General features: G+C 38.0%; 1 protein-coding gene across 1 annotated transcript in view; it reads left to right on the top strand.

Moving 5' to 3' along the window:
* The window catches only part of LOC136872229 (neurotactin), a 402,540-nt gene extending 399,237 nt beyond the window's left edge, over positions 1-3,303 (top strand). Inside the window, exon 8 of the mRNA XM_067146058.2 lies at positions 2,768-3,303. Coding sequence (XP_067002159.1) covers positions 2,768-3,303 — 536 coding nt within the window. The remainder of the gene's footprint in view (positions 1-2,767) is intronic.
* The last annotated feature ends 14,400 nt before the right edge of the window (positions 3,304-17,703 follow it).

Below are 17,703 nucleotides of genomic sequence, written 5' to 3'. Positions count from 1 at the left end.
TGAATTTGGGAATTAAGATCTAATGTTGCTTTCATGATGATTAACAAACAAAGTGGAATTATTATACATGCATAAATGTTTGGTACAGAGTGGATAGATTTTAAATTAAATATACATCTAGAAATGTAATTCAGTTTGATAGTGTCAAGTCATTATTCTTCTTCTTCCACTTTTCCACCTCCTCGGTGTTACAGCCATGAGTTTTTTTTTTTGCTAGGGGCTTTATGTCGCACCGACACAGATAGGTCTTATGGCGACGATGGGATAGGAAAGGCCTAGGAGTTGGAAGGAAGCGGCCGTGGCCTTAATTAAGGTACAGCCCCGGCATTTGCCTGGTGTGAAAATGGGAAACCACGGAAAACCATCTTCAGGGCTGCCGATAGTGGGATTCGAACCTACTGTCTCCTGGATGCAAGCTCACAGCTGCGTGCCTCTACGCGCACGGCCAACTCGCCCGGTACAGCCATGAGTGGGTTTTGGCCTCTCTCAGAATCGTGTCCTACTCTTCTCTGCTTTCTCCAATATCCATGGTCAGTTTAGAAAGTGAGCAGGAGAGAAATGTATATTGCTTCTATTAAGATGGTGTTGTGGATACCAATCTGAAAGTGGTAATGTGTTAGGACTGTGATTGTTTAATATTTTTGTAGTTGGGATAGCAAATGTGTTGACAGCATGCCAGTGGAAGAGGGATTATTTGAATTAAAAAATAATCAGAATTTTCCCATCCACTTTGATAGTCAGAGCTTCTACTATATCCCCGTTGGATGGTGGCTGTCATCAGGGTGATCTGGTTCTTGTTCTCAGTGATTCAGAAAAGAGTGGGGGTACTGAGACAATACCATTCTCGTAGATTCCATAGCTAAGATATTCTCCTCCTTCCCCTACTTCTCCTTCCTTCAGTTTTACCTTGTAAGTTAGGCTGTAGGAGTCTATATTTATCACTTTGAATGATATGACAAAAGTACTTTCTTCTTTTTGATGTTTTGCATGACCTCTAACTCTTTCTTCGCGAGTTGGAGTACTTCAGTGCTACGCAGTGCCTCGTCACAAGGATCAAAGCTTTTTTGGGCGTGTTCTCTGTTAGGATCCAAGTCTCGGCACCATAATGTAAGACAGAAAATACTTAACATCGAAGTAAACAGAGACAGATATTATCTTAATGTCCCTATTACAGAGAAGTTTGCTCATTCTGTCGAATGCAGTACTTGCCTGTTAATCCGGGACCTAATTTCAACAGCATTATTCCAGCTGTGATCAAGTATGCTGCCGAGATACTTAAAGCATTGGGTTTGCTCCAGTGATGTGCGAGCTATTGTCAAGTTAAGAAGTTGAATGACGTTTGCTTATGACCATTATTTTGGTCTTTTTTGTATTTAAACACAAGCCTGCTGCAGCATTATGCTATTGGCTTTACGTCGCACCGACACAGGTAGGTCTTATGGCGACGATGGGACAGGAAAGGGCTAGGGCTGGGAAGGAAGCAGCCGTAGCCTTAATTAAGGTACATCCTCAGCATTTGCCTGGTGTGAAAATGGGAAACCACCGAAAAGCATCTTCAGGGCTGCCGACAGTGGGGTTCGAACCTACTATCTCCCAAATACTGGATACTGGCCGCACTTAAGCCACTGCAGCTATCGAGCTCGGTGCAGCACACAATTTAGTAATATTGAAGAGGGGTGGAGATAGAACACAACCTTGCCTCACACCTTGCTTAATTTCAATAGCACAGGTGTTTGTGCTGTCAGCCTTAACCGATGTGGTCTGATTCCCATAAAAGTTTAGTAATGTTTGCAGATCTTCAGCACTTGTTGCAAGCAGAACAGTATCATCATTGTGATCCCATTCACAATGATGCCCTCCTGTTTTCCTTCAAGTGCTTTAGAAAATATCCTTTCAGAGAAATATTGAAGAGGGGTGCAGATAGAACACAACCTTACCTCACTCCTTGCTTTATTTCAATAGCACAGGTGTTTGTGCTGTCAACCTTAACCGATGTGGTCTGATTCCCATACAAGTTCAATCAATCAATCAATCAATCAATGTTGGTAATAATTCAGATATCTCTACCACCCATGCCAGTATCATGTAGGATATGCAGCAATGTTTCATGTTTCACGTGGTTGCAAGCTTTTTCAAAACAAGCATATACATCCACAGACATATCTATGCATCATAGCCAAGGCTGCATGGTACAATTGAAGCGTGCAGCCGAATGAGGGTCTATACTACATTTTTACCCAGGTTGAGTATTTGGCAGAGTAAAGGTCTATGGGCTCTCCGACACAATTTTCACAAGTTATGTTAGAGAATTAGCATGTGCGTAATAAGTGTCTACATGCGCACATGGCTGCCACCAGGCATACTGAAGCTCTTCAGCCTTTTCAAGCTCACAACTGAGAATAAGCCAGGTGTAACAAAACAGACCTTTACTTCGCCAAATACTTAACATGGGTAAAAATGTAACATAGACCCTTATTCAGCTGCACGCTTCAATTGTACAATGCATCCTTGGCTATGATGCATAGATTTGTCTGTGGATGTATATGCTTGTTTTATCTGATAATTATCAGTGGTTCCTTTAGTGTTCCCCATGTGTGAATTACAATACCTCATGTAATCCATGCAGGAAATACCTTTCAGGGAAGTTTCGTTAGACGATGTTTTAGGTTCTTCTTCTTCTACTTCTGCTTTGCTGCAATTCTCATGTATATATTAGGTTAGCATTAAATAGTCAGTAGTCAATCTAACCAAATTGTTCTCCTTACAGGCACAACGGCACATGCCGAAGCATCACCGGAGTTGTACAGACGTTACGAGGACCTGATGGCAGTGGGAGAGGAGGCTGTTGCCAATCACATCAGGAGCAGTGTATTGGGCAAAAATCTCACCATTGCAGAAGAAGCTATACGTCGCTATGGCACCACCTGGCCTGGGCTAGCATCTATGATATCAGACATACGAACAGTGTGTCCACTTCTCAGCATGTCCCGTCAGTTGCAGAACACGGAAAGCACTTTCTACGTGGCTACGGAACCACGAGGAACGCAGCGCATCGCAGATGTCCACGTCGATGCCGAAGTCTTCATGAGGCGCTACAAACATATGTCTACTGAAGAACGACGCTTCAATTCAGCCATGGAAAAATTATTTTATCGCTTCGTTTATTTCGAGGAAATTCGTAAAGATGTGGAACCCAATACGGTCCTTCTCATTGGTCAGGACACAAACCCAAGCATCAAATATCCTAATTGTGACCTGTGGTTCATGTATGATATTGTACCCAGGTACGCACGAGTAGACTGAACTGATAAGGTGATCGCAAGGCGGAGCAGCACAATCCGGTTATATGGCTGCCCCTCTACACTTGGCAACTGTTAGCTCCTGACCAGGGTTTCTTACCTGAATGAAGCAGTTAGTTCTGTGGTAGGAAATTTACCTAGCACTTCATTAAGCAGCACTGGGCACCCCAAATTTACAGAGTGGCTACCCGTTCTGTGAAACTATAGAATAAACCATTCATACAAACTAGTTTTTAAACCAAAAATATAGCTTCCGATTGAGATAGCTAAATAAAATTCAGGAAACTCAAATCGTAAAAAATTTAGCTGTGTTTTGCCCCAGTGCGGCATGGGCTCGTCAGTTGGATACCACACTTTCCCAAGACACTGGCTGGCTAGCACACCAGTAGTGACACCACTGCAAGCTATACATGTGATAAGCACAAAGCAGTGCTGACGTACTAGGGGAGAATTGCATCTCCACTTGCTGTATATGCCTTCCCAGGCTAGCATGACCAAAAGTATGGCTTCCGATTAAGAGAGCTAAATAAAATTCAGGAAACTCAATCATCAAAAATTACCAGTGTTTTGCCCCAGTGCGGTATGGGCTCATCAGTTGGATACTGCACCTTCCCAAAACACTGGCCGGCTTCCGATTGAGATGGCTAAATAAAATTCAGGTCATGCTAGCCCGGGAGGGCATATATAGCAAGTGGAGATACAATTCTCCCCTAATACGTCGGCACTGCATTTTGCTTATCACATGTATAGCTTGCAGTGGTGTCGTTACCGGCATGCTAGCCGGCCAGTGTCTTGGGAAGGTGCGGTATCCAACTGATGAGCACATACCGCACTGGGGTGAAACACTGGTAATTTTTGACGATTGAGTTTCCTGAATTTTACTAACTGTTTTTAGAGTTTGTCAATAGATGGAACCGTGAATTTCAGAGTTCTAAGACGGGAGAGTTTATATTGTAACCCCTGCTCTGCGACTGGGTACATTAACCATTTCCATTAGGACAGTCGATGCACACAACTTTCCCATCCAGTTCTTTAAAGGTCATAGTTATTTATTGGTTTTAAACAGTGCTCAGGGTGGTTTATACATGTGTCTTACCGAGAAGAGGAATATACATCTGAAGGTAGGAAGCTGGGAAATAAGATAGGAAATACATGATCATAAGTGAATGCAGGTAGGAGTAATGGGAAAGAGAGATAAGAATATTATTATTACTTTTTGTTTCCGAATTTGTCTTCTTGGCCTTTCTTCGTTTCTCTTCCAAGAACATCTTCATGTTTTCACTTCTCATCTTTCTCCCGTCCTCGGAAATGATCAATTTGGGTCTTCTTTATTATTATTATTATTATTATTATTATTATTATTATTGGTGGGTGCAAGAGGTACCATACCCGGCATGATGGCTGAGTTATGGAAGAGTTTTGCCCTCAAGGAAAACTACCTAGCCATAATTGCCAAGATGGCTGTGTATGAGTCCGTGCTTCTTTTAATGAGCCATTTATATTCCAAAGCATAAAATTTTTTACATTACTGTGTCTTATGGCAAACCCATTGATGGTCAGTTTCCTAACTAAAGGACTATATATTTTTACAGAGGTGCCAACTACTACGAATTGTCCTTAATTATTATGTATTTCACCTCCCGATTATGGCTTTACGTTCAAAGGGGAAATTATTACGGAAAAGCTGACGTTATCATGGAAAATATTTTCTACAGAGAAAAAGAAAATAAGGAAAGATATTCAATCCTTTCGAGCATTTCTGCTAAACCCTCCTCATTTCAATGCTTTTGGTTGGTAACGATAATCATACGACTGTCACTTCCTTTTACTACCCATAAGTGTTGTGAAAATCATCGTGATGATAGAAAGAATGTGAAAGATTTGAGGCCTGCATTAAGCATATTATACTGAAGTCGGTTATGGTTCAGAAGATGAAAAAGTCATCATAGTGGGAAGTATGCTTCAAGAAAACGTACACTGAAAAGCAGGTGCTGGGTACGAAACAAGCTACAAGGAATGTTTAATCACCGAACTAACAGGTAGTATGCAAATGTTATTATTAATTAATAATTAATTATTATTATTAATAAGAAAAATAAATAATAATAATAATAATAATAATAATAATAATAATAATACATGACCTGCAACAAACAAGCACCAAAATTCATGGAGACAAAAAATGCCAAATTGAACAAGTATCACAACTTAAGTGTCTTGATGAAACAATTCAGGAAAATAAACTCGTTAAATGCCAAAAGATATAAACTGCACACCAACTAATCCAAAATACTATGTCTGCAACAAAAAATGTATCTCCAAGCACACAAAACTAAGTCATTACAATACAGTCATTAAACAAGAACGTCTTTATGGATCAGAAATACTAATTTTGAACAGGAAAGCAGACATTGAAAACCTTGAGAAAAAGGAATGCAAAATCATAATACAACTTCTAGGCCAAAAACTTGCCGATGGACAATAGCGACTCAGAGGCAGACAGGAAATCAAACAATACACAAATATTCAGAGTGACAGAAAATGTGATTCTATGGACATATTAAAAGAATGCATGCAGACAGACTTACAAAACAAATAGTCGGATTCTACGAAAACAGGAGTAAAGCCGAAATAATCACAATGACATTGATTGGCAAAATCAAAACCAATCTGAAACATGCAGGAATTATACCAGCAGACGTTCAAAACTGGGTAATCATCAGATTCAAAATTTACAAACGGCAATTTGACCAAGAGGAAAGACTACAGAAGAAGACCGGAACAACCTGCTTTGAAGACAGATAAGAAGCCCACAGTAAAAGAATGAAAGAAATATGGGCCCAAAGGAAGGCAAATGCACACCTCTAAGTACTTTGTGTGGTCCTGATGCACTTATTTGCATACACATTATAATAATAATAATAATAATTGATCATATTATAGTGACCAACATGTCTTGTTAGCCAGATACTATACATTATTATGGTAAACTCTTGGCAGAATGAATAGAAATGACTATTGTGATGACTCTCTGAATCACATGTAAACAGGCAGGGCATAAACGCTCTCTGCTGCCTGCAGTGCTGTTGCCGCTACAAAGGCAAGCAGGTGTACGTTTCATTGGTTTGAAGTGGCAGTGTGTTTATGAACATTCTTTGATCATTTTTGGTAATATATCTGTGAACTCTCTTATATGAGAGGAAGGATGTATAATTCAGAATACGTTTCAGGCAACTATCACACATGAATATGTTAACAACTAGCTATTGTCTTGGGTTGCAAGTTTGTTTACGATAAAGAGTCAAATGAAAAATGACATGTATCTTCTTTATTTTCCACTGACTATACTATTATCAAATAGCAAGTGTGGCTTAGTGAATGTCAGACCCCAATCACAAACACACAGCTCGTGTGCACACACACAAGCGTAGGGGATTCCGACACACATACTCCCGTCCTATTACTCACCTAGTAGACTTAAGTGGTTCGAACCTTCATTTATTTTATTTGACATTTACATATTAAAAATGGTTTCCTAAAAACAGCTATGTCAAGTCTGTCCAGTTGTTCTACTGGACTAATTCACTTCATTCATTTTTTATTTTCTCCAGAATTACCTGCCAGTAAATCATCAGACATTGACAGGTCTCTTAACTTCAGTCAACTTTCGGTAATTCTAAAATCAAATCGCTAAATGACCACTCTAATAATTACAGGCGAAGTCTTACCCTAGCCCGCAATACATTCTATACTTAGTGGGTGATTCATCCTTAGTGATGTCATTGCATGGAGCCATGTTTGATTAATACCTGTCAAGCCAGAAAGTATGCACTTCCTCTGATCGTGGAACAATACTGTTAGATACTCTTTGATTCTCTAACATTGCCCAGCTTCTAAATATATTCAACAGATGGCAGAACGTTCCTAGTAACTTACAAGCTGCTAAGAGAAAATAGTCAACATACGCTCAGACAGGAAGGTATCTAGTTGACAAGTCTTCTGTATGACCAAGGGACAAAATCTTGAAAAAGTGGGTGTCTACTTACTCGAACCACTATTCAGTCATGGCCAATTGTATGTTGTATCTTGTATCTTGGGGAAGATCGTTCGAAAATGTTAAGATCCAGATACACCTAAATGGTCAAAGCACAGTGAATATTGTTTGGAAAAAAGTGTTCTAAAACTCTACTCTGAATGAATAATCATGTATTAAAAAGAGCAGGCCAAACAATATGACTACAATGGGCATATTAAGACGAGTTATCTGACCTATTTATAACAAACCGTTGTCCGCCTCGGTAGTGTAATAGTTAGCACTATTAGCTGCCATCCTCGGGGGTCTGGGTTCGATTCCCAGTACTGCTAGAATTTTAAGAATGGCAGGAGGGCTGGTATTTGGTGAAAATGGTACATGCAGCTCACCTCCAATGAGGGTGTGCCTCAAAAGAGCTGCACCATCTCGGGACGAGGACACGAGTTCACATAACAAACCATGAGTTTCATATTAAAATATTTAATATATGTTCAGTTCTACGCACCATTACAAGGGAAATGATACCAAACAGTATATAATTTACTGAAGTTGCCTCTCAATGTATAACTCAACTCAAAATGTATAATTCGTAGTTCAACAAACAGCAAGTACATCACTTGACAATTATGAACTTGTATCAGAGATGACAGGTTTGAAAGAAGAAAGCATATCACAGTTGGTGGAGCCAGGACAAACACGGGTGAAATCATTTTTGCTTACCACAGATGTAAAGGATGAAATATTCATAGAAGAACGTCAGCCAACTGGTCCCATATTTCAAAGAAAATAATATTGCAGAATTTTTTTTTAATTTTTTTTTTTTTTAACCACCAATAGATCCAACCCTGTTCTCCAATCGGTTGAAGGCTGCTCTACAATAAGATTTGCCATTCAATAATAAAAGTTGTACCTGTGATCTGCATTTTGTGCTTAACTCATCCAAAATTGTGGCAATCTCATTATTAATGGCAAAAAATTGGAATTCTGAGATGGAAACTGGATCGTATAACAGTCCTATCCATTTTTCTCAAATCTTCCAAAATATTTGTCATGAAGCATTGTATCAAGATAATTTTCATATCAGTCAACCAAATCAAAGTTCCTTCTACTCATGATATTTCCACACTGAATTCCCCTTGTGTTAGGTCTCTTTGCTCTAGCGCTTGTGATAAATCAAAAGTCGGTGGTGGTAAACAGAGGGAACTCGTCTTAGAAAATGGGAATTCAGCCTCTCCAGAGAAAAGTTACTGTTGTGAGCAGAAAAAAATTCTAAACTACAGTAGAAAGGAAGCTACTACAAATGACATCATCGTCATCCAATGAATAGGTAAATCTCACAAATGAAAGACTAAGTATTAAACGAAAGGTAATAGCTGCTCAGCTGGAATTACCATGTTTTCTGATGGGCGTTTAAATCCCAATAAACGCTGGAGCATAAACATGTGAAGATATGAATGTACAGTAATTTCTTTCGTACGTCATTTCTAAATTATCAATGCATATACAGTGAAATCTCGTTAAGACATTTCTGCAGTGGACAAGGAAAATGAACGTGTTAAGCGAGAAAACGTACTACTGAATTCACAAATAAAAGTTATCCTACTGGGACATAGAAACACTAGATACTAGATTTTACGTTGTATATCCATGGGTACAGTGAAACTCTATAAAAAGAGAGTATTAAAAGAGGTGAAAAAGCACGAGAGAACAAATATGAGAAATTCCTCCGATGGTGTTTATAACATAACAATAGCACACTGAAAATTATTAAAAACATCAAACAACAAATATGAAAACATTTGAACGGGGCCCATAAAAAATATCAGATTATTGCAGATCACACTCTGTCTAAAAAAAAAAATTGTTAGAGAAAGCCTTTTATTTTGGACCAGTGGGTTATTACACATTATTTTTCTGGTCACACACGTAGACAATGAATTGGAGGTTATACACAGCCATGTGCAACTGCAACAGAATGACTTTGGCTGCCATTTCAAATAGAACTAAACTTCGACCAACCAAGATCATTTTGAATGCGCGATTATGACCAGGCAGGCATCAATTTTTGGTAATGAGACAAAGTCTAGTGCATTGGCACTGCCGGTGGCTCCAAGTAGCCTACACAGTGGCCTCCATGGTATGCCCTAGCCATGTGTCTTGGTGGGTGTGCTATTTACCAACTGATGAGCCCAACTTAGCATACTGGGGCAAAAATCTGGCACCAGAAATGAGTTAGCTGGAAAATTTATAATGTCCAATAATGGACCATTTATATTGGTATTCGAATGGTCGAGTTGAAACTGGAAGGTGCGACTTTCAACATTCCGTCAACTCTGTGTGCTTAAAGATGTAGATGCCAGTCGACTTGCCAACAAACTTTAATTTTGTCTTCAGTAGTAAGGAATTTCACGACTTTTTCCATATCCAAGACAAATATGTACCACGCTGGTCAACTTCACATGATTATGTTCCAGATGTAGGCTATCACAAGATAAATATGCACCACGCTGGTCAACTTCACACGATTATGTTCCAGATGTAGGCTACTGCGCGACAAATATTTGCTATTATACTGGTATTATAAATTTACTCATTCAGGACAAATATTTCAGATTCCCTATGGGAATCAACATCTATATCAAATATTTGCTACCCGTCATTGTTCAACTAAGCACGAAATACATTTCTAACTTCTGAATGTAATGTGAAATACAAGCATAAACTGGCTCATTGTGTTATCCTGCAGTTTCACTGCTAACAAGCAAGCAAAACTGAGCATTTATGAGGCTAATGGCTTGCTCCCTCAAGGTGCAATTTCTCCTGTGACATTCAAGAATTCAAGGCCTTTTCCAGTTATCATGCAACTGCGGCGAGGGTTATTACCCGAGTTGGAAATCACGTTCCTTCCACAAGGGATGACAAATAACATTTTCAGGGCTAGGAAAAATGTGATCTTACTAAGTGGCAATAGCAAAAATTCATGACGTGATAAGTGAGGTATTTTTATATAGATTTAATACGGTGAGAATTGGGACAATGAATTTATGGCGTGCTAAGCAGGGAAAACGTGTTAATGAGAAACGCACTAACGAGGTTTCACTTGATATTTTTACTCATCCTAATTTTGAATCTAAATCTAAATATTGCCCAATTTTCTCAAACCATATCAGTGTCACTAATGGGCACACACAAAAGTCTCCTAGGAAGTAATCGTTAATTTCATTTAAAAAAAAGAAATCCCATATAAATTAGAACACCTAAAAACATCGCAATTTTGGACGGTGGGTGGACTATACATTTTTTGGTAGTATTTCTGAAACACTGCTGTATCCACAAAGTTGATACATATCAGGATTATCATCTTTTTAACTCCAGTTTCCAATCACTACGGTTCTTTTGTGTCACCAGCTGTGCACATTTGAAAGAACCTGGCGTGGCACTTTCACCCTTACCTTCTTCAATATGCTGGTCACTTCAGTAACTTCCACTGTTGCTATCACTGTCCTCGAATTCGGATTCATTTTTCAAAATGTCCTGATTGCCATAATCGCTATCTAAAACAATGTCTACAACCGCTTTCAATCTCTCGTCGACATTACCGCAAAACTGGTTCTACTGCATGATGAACACTGAATACCAACAATTCCAGTGTCACACAGAAATACAGACAACATTGTTTACCAACAGTACATGCCTCTAATTCCCTACAGTGTGTATTGTTAGAAATTATATTGCAGAGGGGATCTAATATATGAAGATAAGTGAGGTACTGCATCATTGCAAGCTGAGCTCATCATTTGATTCATGTGCCAAAACACTGCGCACAACCACAGCTCGTCATATGATGCAAATAGATTAATTTGATATTTTATATTAAAATATTTAATATACAGTATATTCAATTCTACACACCATTACAAGAAAAATGATACCAAACAATATATAATTTACTGAAATTGCCTCTGTCTGGTAAAAATAAGTTTTAAAATTCATATTTATAGAAACAGCAAATACATAGTTCAACAGTTATGAAGTTGTATCAGAGATGACACATTTGAAGAAGAAAGCAAAACAGAGTTGGTGGAGCCAGGACAAACACAGGTGAACAAGTATGAGCCTGCCGCATAGGTAAAGGATGAAATAATCATAGAAGAACGTACAATTGGTCAACTGGTCCCATATTTCAAAGAAGGAAATAATACTGAGAAAATATTTGCTGAGCCATCCCGTAAAGCTAGCGACGAAACAGACCTCATGCGTGTATGTGGAGAATGTTGGAATATTGACAAGAGGTCAGGTGCATTCATGTGATAGCTGCTGCAAAATGTTCAAAACAAGAAGAAACCGGAACTATAAAAAAATTGACCTTGAACCTACAGTACACGTGCTTCTCAGTTTATTGCTCGATGTAGTTAGCCAGTATGTTGACAGGGAGCTCTGGCAGTGACAAGGACCGATTATTATCACTATTATTATTAAACAGCATAAAAATGAAAAGTGCAGGTTTTTAAACCAATTCCTATTGAAGAAATATATTGTTTAAAATATTTTGAAATTGAAAAAGATGCCATAATGTTAGTAATTTAACTTTTACATGCCTAATTATACCAAACTACTCTCACATGCAGCACACCCACAACTAGTACTTAAGGCGTTGTATACCCTAACAAATTTGATCCTTCGAGTTCTAATGGGAGATGATGAGTGAGAGAAGCACGCATGTACGTGATGCCTGAATCTCACTTGTTACGCATAATCAGGTAAAATCTCTCTGATCCCAAGACACGAAGGATCCACTTAAATTTAAAAGATAAATGTCATCCGAGTTCAAGGCTCCAGTTCATAAGAGTAATTTTTCTATACCAAATTGATATAGAGAGATTATTTCACTTCAGTTTTCAAGCATTCTGTGGATATATAGGGTCAATATTTCAGTCAAAGATGTTAGCAGCCGACTTCGGGCTCACAAACGTCTTTATTGAACGCAATGTGTACGATCACGTTATAGGTTAACATTTCTAGATTCCCAGAAGAGGTCTCTCTAACGCTGTAATACTGTATAGCGCTGCCGTAAATCTAGCATTCGGGCATTTTTCTTTTTAAACGGATCTCATGTAGGGTTACCAACTAAGTGTTATTTTACCAACAGGGCCGGAAATATTACTTCTATTCTGATTAAGGCCGGTAGCCGGTACAGATTTCTGAATAGTCTGTATCAGTTAATCACCACTGAATTTTAAGATAAAGTGTCCAATACAGTAAAATAAATCAAGATTTGATCAACCGAAGTCTACTAGTTGACTAATAGGTTGAGAATCCAGCCGGTCCTAATCTCCTGCGCTTGTGTGTGTGTGTGTGTGTGTGTGTGTGTGTAAGCGAGCTGCGTGTTTGTAAGTGGGTCTGACCCCTTACCCAGCCCCACCCCCTAGTTTATAAACATTCATCGATATAAAATAAATTTCAGTATAAGCTTTGCAACAAACAAATTATGTTAAACATTTCTGGGATGGTCCAGTCGCAATCAAAAAGTAGCAGGATGGTTTGAATATATTTCGAGAAGTGATGTTATTTTATCTGTTACCATACTTGAGTGATTTACAGCGAGTGTTGAAACTTTCTTGGGGAGGCCACTCTGTTTTTTAAATAACAAAAGATATTCTGGAATTGTTTTAGAAAATTGTTTCTGATGTCCTGCTGACATTTATCGTCTTGCGTGTAGAGACGTTGCCATATTCGGAGCTCCTTCTTGCAACATCTGTTGGAATCATAAAAGTACTTTTCACTCCTACTGGAGCTCTCTCCCCGTGGTGTCCTACCGGAGAAACATGCATTTTGTTATTGATATTATTGTTTATCCGCTAGGAGGAAGCCAGGGAGTGAAACTGTATACAATGTTTGAAGGTTTCTCTCCACCCACAACATTGGGTGGAGGAGCCTGGCACAGCTGTCATTCCAGGATGCAGGTGTGTGATGTATCAACACCTTCACTGCCGATACTGTTCAGCCCAATATTATTTATTAAGATATTGTATTTATTGTAGAATTTAAAGGTTTTTCTTTGCTCACTCCTTTTCAGATCACTGCCTGGATTAGTAATGGCCATGTGCAAATGGATCTTGAATAGCATTAACCTCTTAATTGAATCTTTAATTAAAGGCTGGTACAAAAATCTACAAGTTTTAAGTGGTGAAATAAAACATCTGTTATAAACATAGGTTATAGAATTACAATTTTCTAATTTATTCACAAAAATTGTTAATTAGACATTCTTTAAAAGCCTGAATATATTCGTAGAAATATAAATTGTGTGATGCCCGCAGTCTAGGCGTAGCAAGCCTGCCTCGTACTTGGAGGCGCCGTGTTTGATTCTCGGCCATTTCAGTGACTAACCTGGATCTAAGAGCAGTCTGGCTCCATGGCTAAATGGTTAGCGTGCTGGGCTTTGGTCACAGGGTTCCCAGGTTTGATTCCCGGCAGTGTCAGGAATTTTAACCATCATTGGGTAATTTCTCTGGCACGGAGGCTAGGTTTATTTGCTGTCTTCATAATAATTTCGTCCTCATCACGATACGCAGGTCGCCTACGAACGTCAAATCAAAAGATCTGCACCTGGCGAGCCGAACATGTCCTCGGACACTGCCGGTACTAAAAGCCATACACCATTTCATTTCATCTAAGAGCAGGTCTACGTGAGAATAGCTGAGTAGATAACCGGTGGAACCGGTGGTAAGATAGCAACCCCGATACAAAGCTAAGAATATCATCCAAGAGGATTTGTCATTCTGATAAAGCGTCCCCTCGTTATCTGTAGACCTTTAGGCTGAGCAGCAGTCTTCTGGTAGCCAAGGCTTGTCAGGGCTCTAGTGCCATAATATTTACATCAATTCTGTGAAATGCTTTCTATGGTAAAGGAATTAATGTGAAAAAATACAAATGAAAAATGGGTCATATTATAATGAAAAGAAAATAAGTGAAATACAAGAAATATTTTCTGTTATAATTGTGCATAAATCACTTTCAAAGTGCCATATGATATGCTTTGAAATAAGGAACGATTCACAGAGCTACGTCATAGTCTTCACACATATATCTTGATTCCAGTTATAGGAAAAGTATAAAATTAAATTAATTGGACTGAATAACAGATATCTGATAAATATTTTATTCACTTACAATTACAAATTAATTTTACTTAACAGAATGCCAGTCTAAAGGAATTTACAGACTTGTTTTCACATGGGGATGGAATTATACCAGAGTTTGCCAAGAAAAGGATATCACTTAATTTTTAATTTTTTTTTTAGCATAGAGACATTAAGTGTGTACCATCAGGCCTTGAAAATTTGAAATTTACTGCTCCCAAGTAAAGTTTACATTTCACACTCACCCAATCACCACATAAAATAGTGCACAAGACTGAAACCAATGTTTCAGTTTAATGTCAGCCGTGCCACTAATGGGGCACATGTAGAAATTTATTTAGGTAATTAAAAAGTTTCCATCTTTCCTCAACAATTGTTAATGAGACCATGTTATATAACTTTGCAATACAGACACATCTGACAAAATGTTTCAGTAAAATAAATATTTTTATTTGCCTGAAAACTCTTTGGTCAAGAAGGCCAAGCAACATGATAAAGAATGTTGTCTCGCTGACCATGAACAGTATCCGCAGGCCATATGGATAGGAAACAGTCATCTGGATAGACCAAGGCCCTGATGAGCTGTTGTGCTATGGTTATTTTTTTCTCTTTTCATCACAAAAAATTATCCAGGATTCTTTTCTAACAGATTCTCTGAAGAAACTGGCAAATGAGAGACTCAGTGCCTAAAATCTGGCCTTAAAGGTTTTAAGTTAAATAACTAATAAACTTCAAATCTATAAATAAAGAAAGAACACTTCTAAGCCTTAGTAGTCACCCTACTCCTTCAGAATTGCAGTCCAATATGAATATTGACTATAAAGCCTGGTAGAAGAGAAAATTATCCTAAATAAATTTTCAGTTTATCAGCCACGACCTAAGCCATCCTACTGCAACAGTTGCTTTTCCCAACTAATCATAAGAACATTGGAACATCATACCGTATTTTATCTTTGGTGCAAGAAGAGTGCCAGATTATAAAGTCGTATTACGTGTCCTTAGAACGTAACTGCATATCAGTGCACATGAATCACTAGGTTGAAGTTAGAATTTAGATGAACTTGGGAGACACAATAATTAGGACTTGTAACTCTATAGTTTAGAAGAATTTTCATATTCATTGTTGAATTTACATGTTACTTTTTTCTCTGATTCTGAGGATTTTCAATATAGAAATACAGTAGAGACAAAGGGACAAGGAAGAAAGAAAAGTGAAAATGATATGTGTCTAACAGGTCACAAGACCAGCTGAATATTCATATCTGCACAGGTTCTTATGGCATACTTCAGGCAGATCTTGGAAAAGGAGCTTATTTCCCACACTAGTTCATTTAGTGAAGTTTTACTTTAATTTGTTCTTCTTAAGACAAAGATATCGTATGATCTCAAACATTTTACAAGTTGAAGAATTTATACCCCTGTGTTGTTTGCTGATGAATCAAGCATTAAATTGTCAGCAGCTGAGGTGTTGATGCCTTTGATGAATATTTGAACTGAAAGGTGAATGTTGCTTTCTCTTTAAAACTGATGTTCATTGCATTTGTACATATTTCTCTAAGTAAGTTGTGATTGAGTGAATGAAATGCAGCTTTCAGTGCCTCAGTGGTATGCATGGCTTACAGCAGAACAACTGGCAACCTACAATCTCTATTCGTCACCTGAGTTAATAACCGAGATATTAGTCTCCTTTACACGGCTATTTTGGTCTTCGTGAATCTATTACTGGTAACGGTTTGTGGTGATGAGGAAAGTATACCGTACCATATTTACATATGTACAAGATGTGTTTTAATAGAAAAATGCCTACCAAAATTGGATGATATAATGCATCATTTGAGCAAGTGCCAAAAAACAGATTCTGAGATATTTACACAAATACAAAATCCTTTGTATTAATTCATCTTTCCTGTGAAATTTAAAGTAGTATATACCAAAAAAGAAGATAAAAACAAAGGTTATCCTGCTAATCTGTCAAAATTAATCATCATCATCATTTCCCATTATCCACCTGTAGCCAGGTAGGGGCAAATAAGGTTCCTCTCCACTTTCTTTGGTCCTTCCACCATTCCTCCTCCAACACTGTGTCCCACTCCAGGTTTCTTTCTCTAATGCTGTGTTGGATTGTGTCCTTTCATCTCAATCGTGGTCGTCCGCGCCTCTCCTTCCTTGCATTTGCATTTCCATCACCTGGTTTGGCATTCTTTCATCACTCATTCGCTTTATGTACCCAAACCATCTTAGTCGGTTCTTCTCTATTTTATCATTCATTTTTTTCCACTTCTATTTCTTCCCAAATTTTCTCATTCCTTATTTGGTCCCTTCTTCAAAATTAATGATATTTTAAATATATTATCGTAATCTGAGATAATGGCGCTTGGCCATTTGATGCTTTACTTATGTTCCTATACATTTTTTGCTGTTGTTTTGGATCACTTACTAACCAACAAAATTGTCATTTAGTGATTCGATTAGACTATAAGAAATTCAGTGCAGTGTAATAAATCAATTTTAATGAATTTTATTGCTCATGTTTAGGGAACAGATTTGTTTATGTACTAAAAATTGAATATCCTTTATTTTTATGAAATGAAAAAATTAAAAAAAATACAATAATGGAGAAATATGTATAAAATTTCAAAAATGTTTTCTTTCAATATTGAAAATTTTTAAACACTTAAGATTAAAAAAATCATTCAACAATCATATTGAGCCAGTAGTGGATTAAAAGAGCTCACTATTGTAATGAAGAATGAAAACTTTTTCCAAGTTTTCCATCACAAACCCATGTCAGTTGTCTTGGAACAATGCATGATACCAGGAAAAGGACCATTCAACATCACAAGAAGACAGTCTTGCATATTTGATCAAAGGAATGTCATGGCTATTTTATGTTTACTTCCTGCTAAATGCTGCAAGACTTGTGATTGCTGTTTCATACTTGCAGGTTTTCCACACCATTGGCAGAATATAATTTTGCTGTTACTTGTAAAAATTCCACTAAATTTAGCAACATATTGCTGCAAACGAGAACATATACTTGACATTCCTTTCGGCATTATGTTACGAATCACAGTCACTTAATATACCGGTACTACATAAACGGTGTGTCTCAAACTTGCCGAGGGCAGTGACTGACTGAACTGAAGATTACTGCGTCGCGTCATGCGCATCACATTACATTGGACCTAATGTGGGATTCCCCTTTCACAAAGGAAGCCAGCACGTGCGG

The sequence above is a fragment of the Anabrus simplex genome, chromosome 1 (assembly GCF_040414725.1).
Source record: "Anabrus simplex isolate iqAnaSimp1 chromosome 1, ASM4041472v1, whole genome shotgun sequence".
NCBI lineage: Eukaryota > Metazoa > Arthropoda > Insecta > Orthoptera > Tettigoniidae > Anabrus > Anabrus simplex.
The sequence above is the reverse complement of the archived record's forward strand: the minus strand, read 5'-3'. Positions and strand labels throughout refer to the sequence as shown.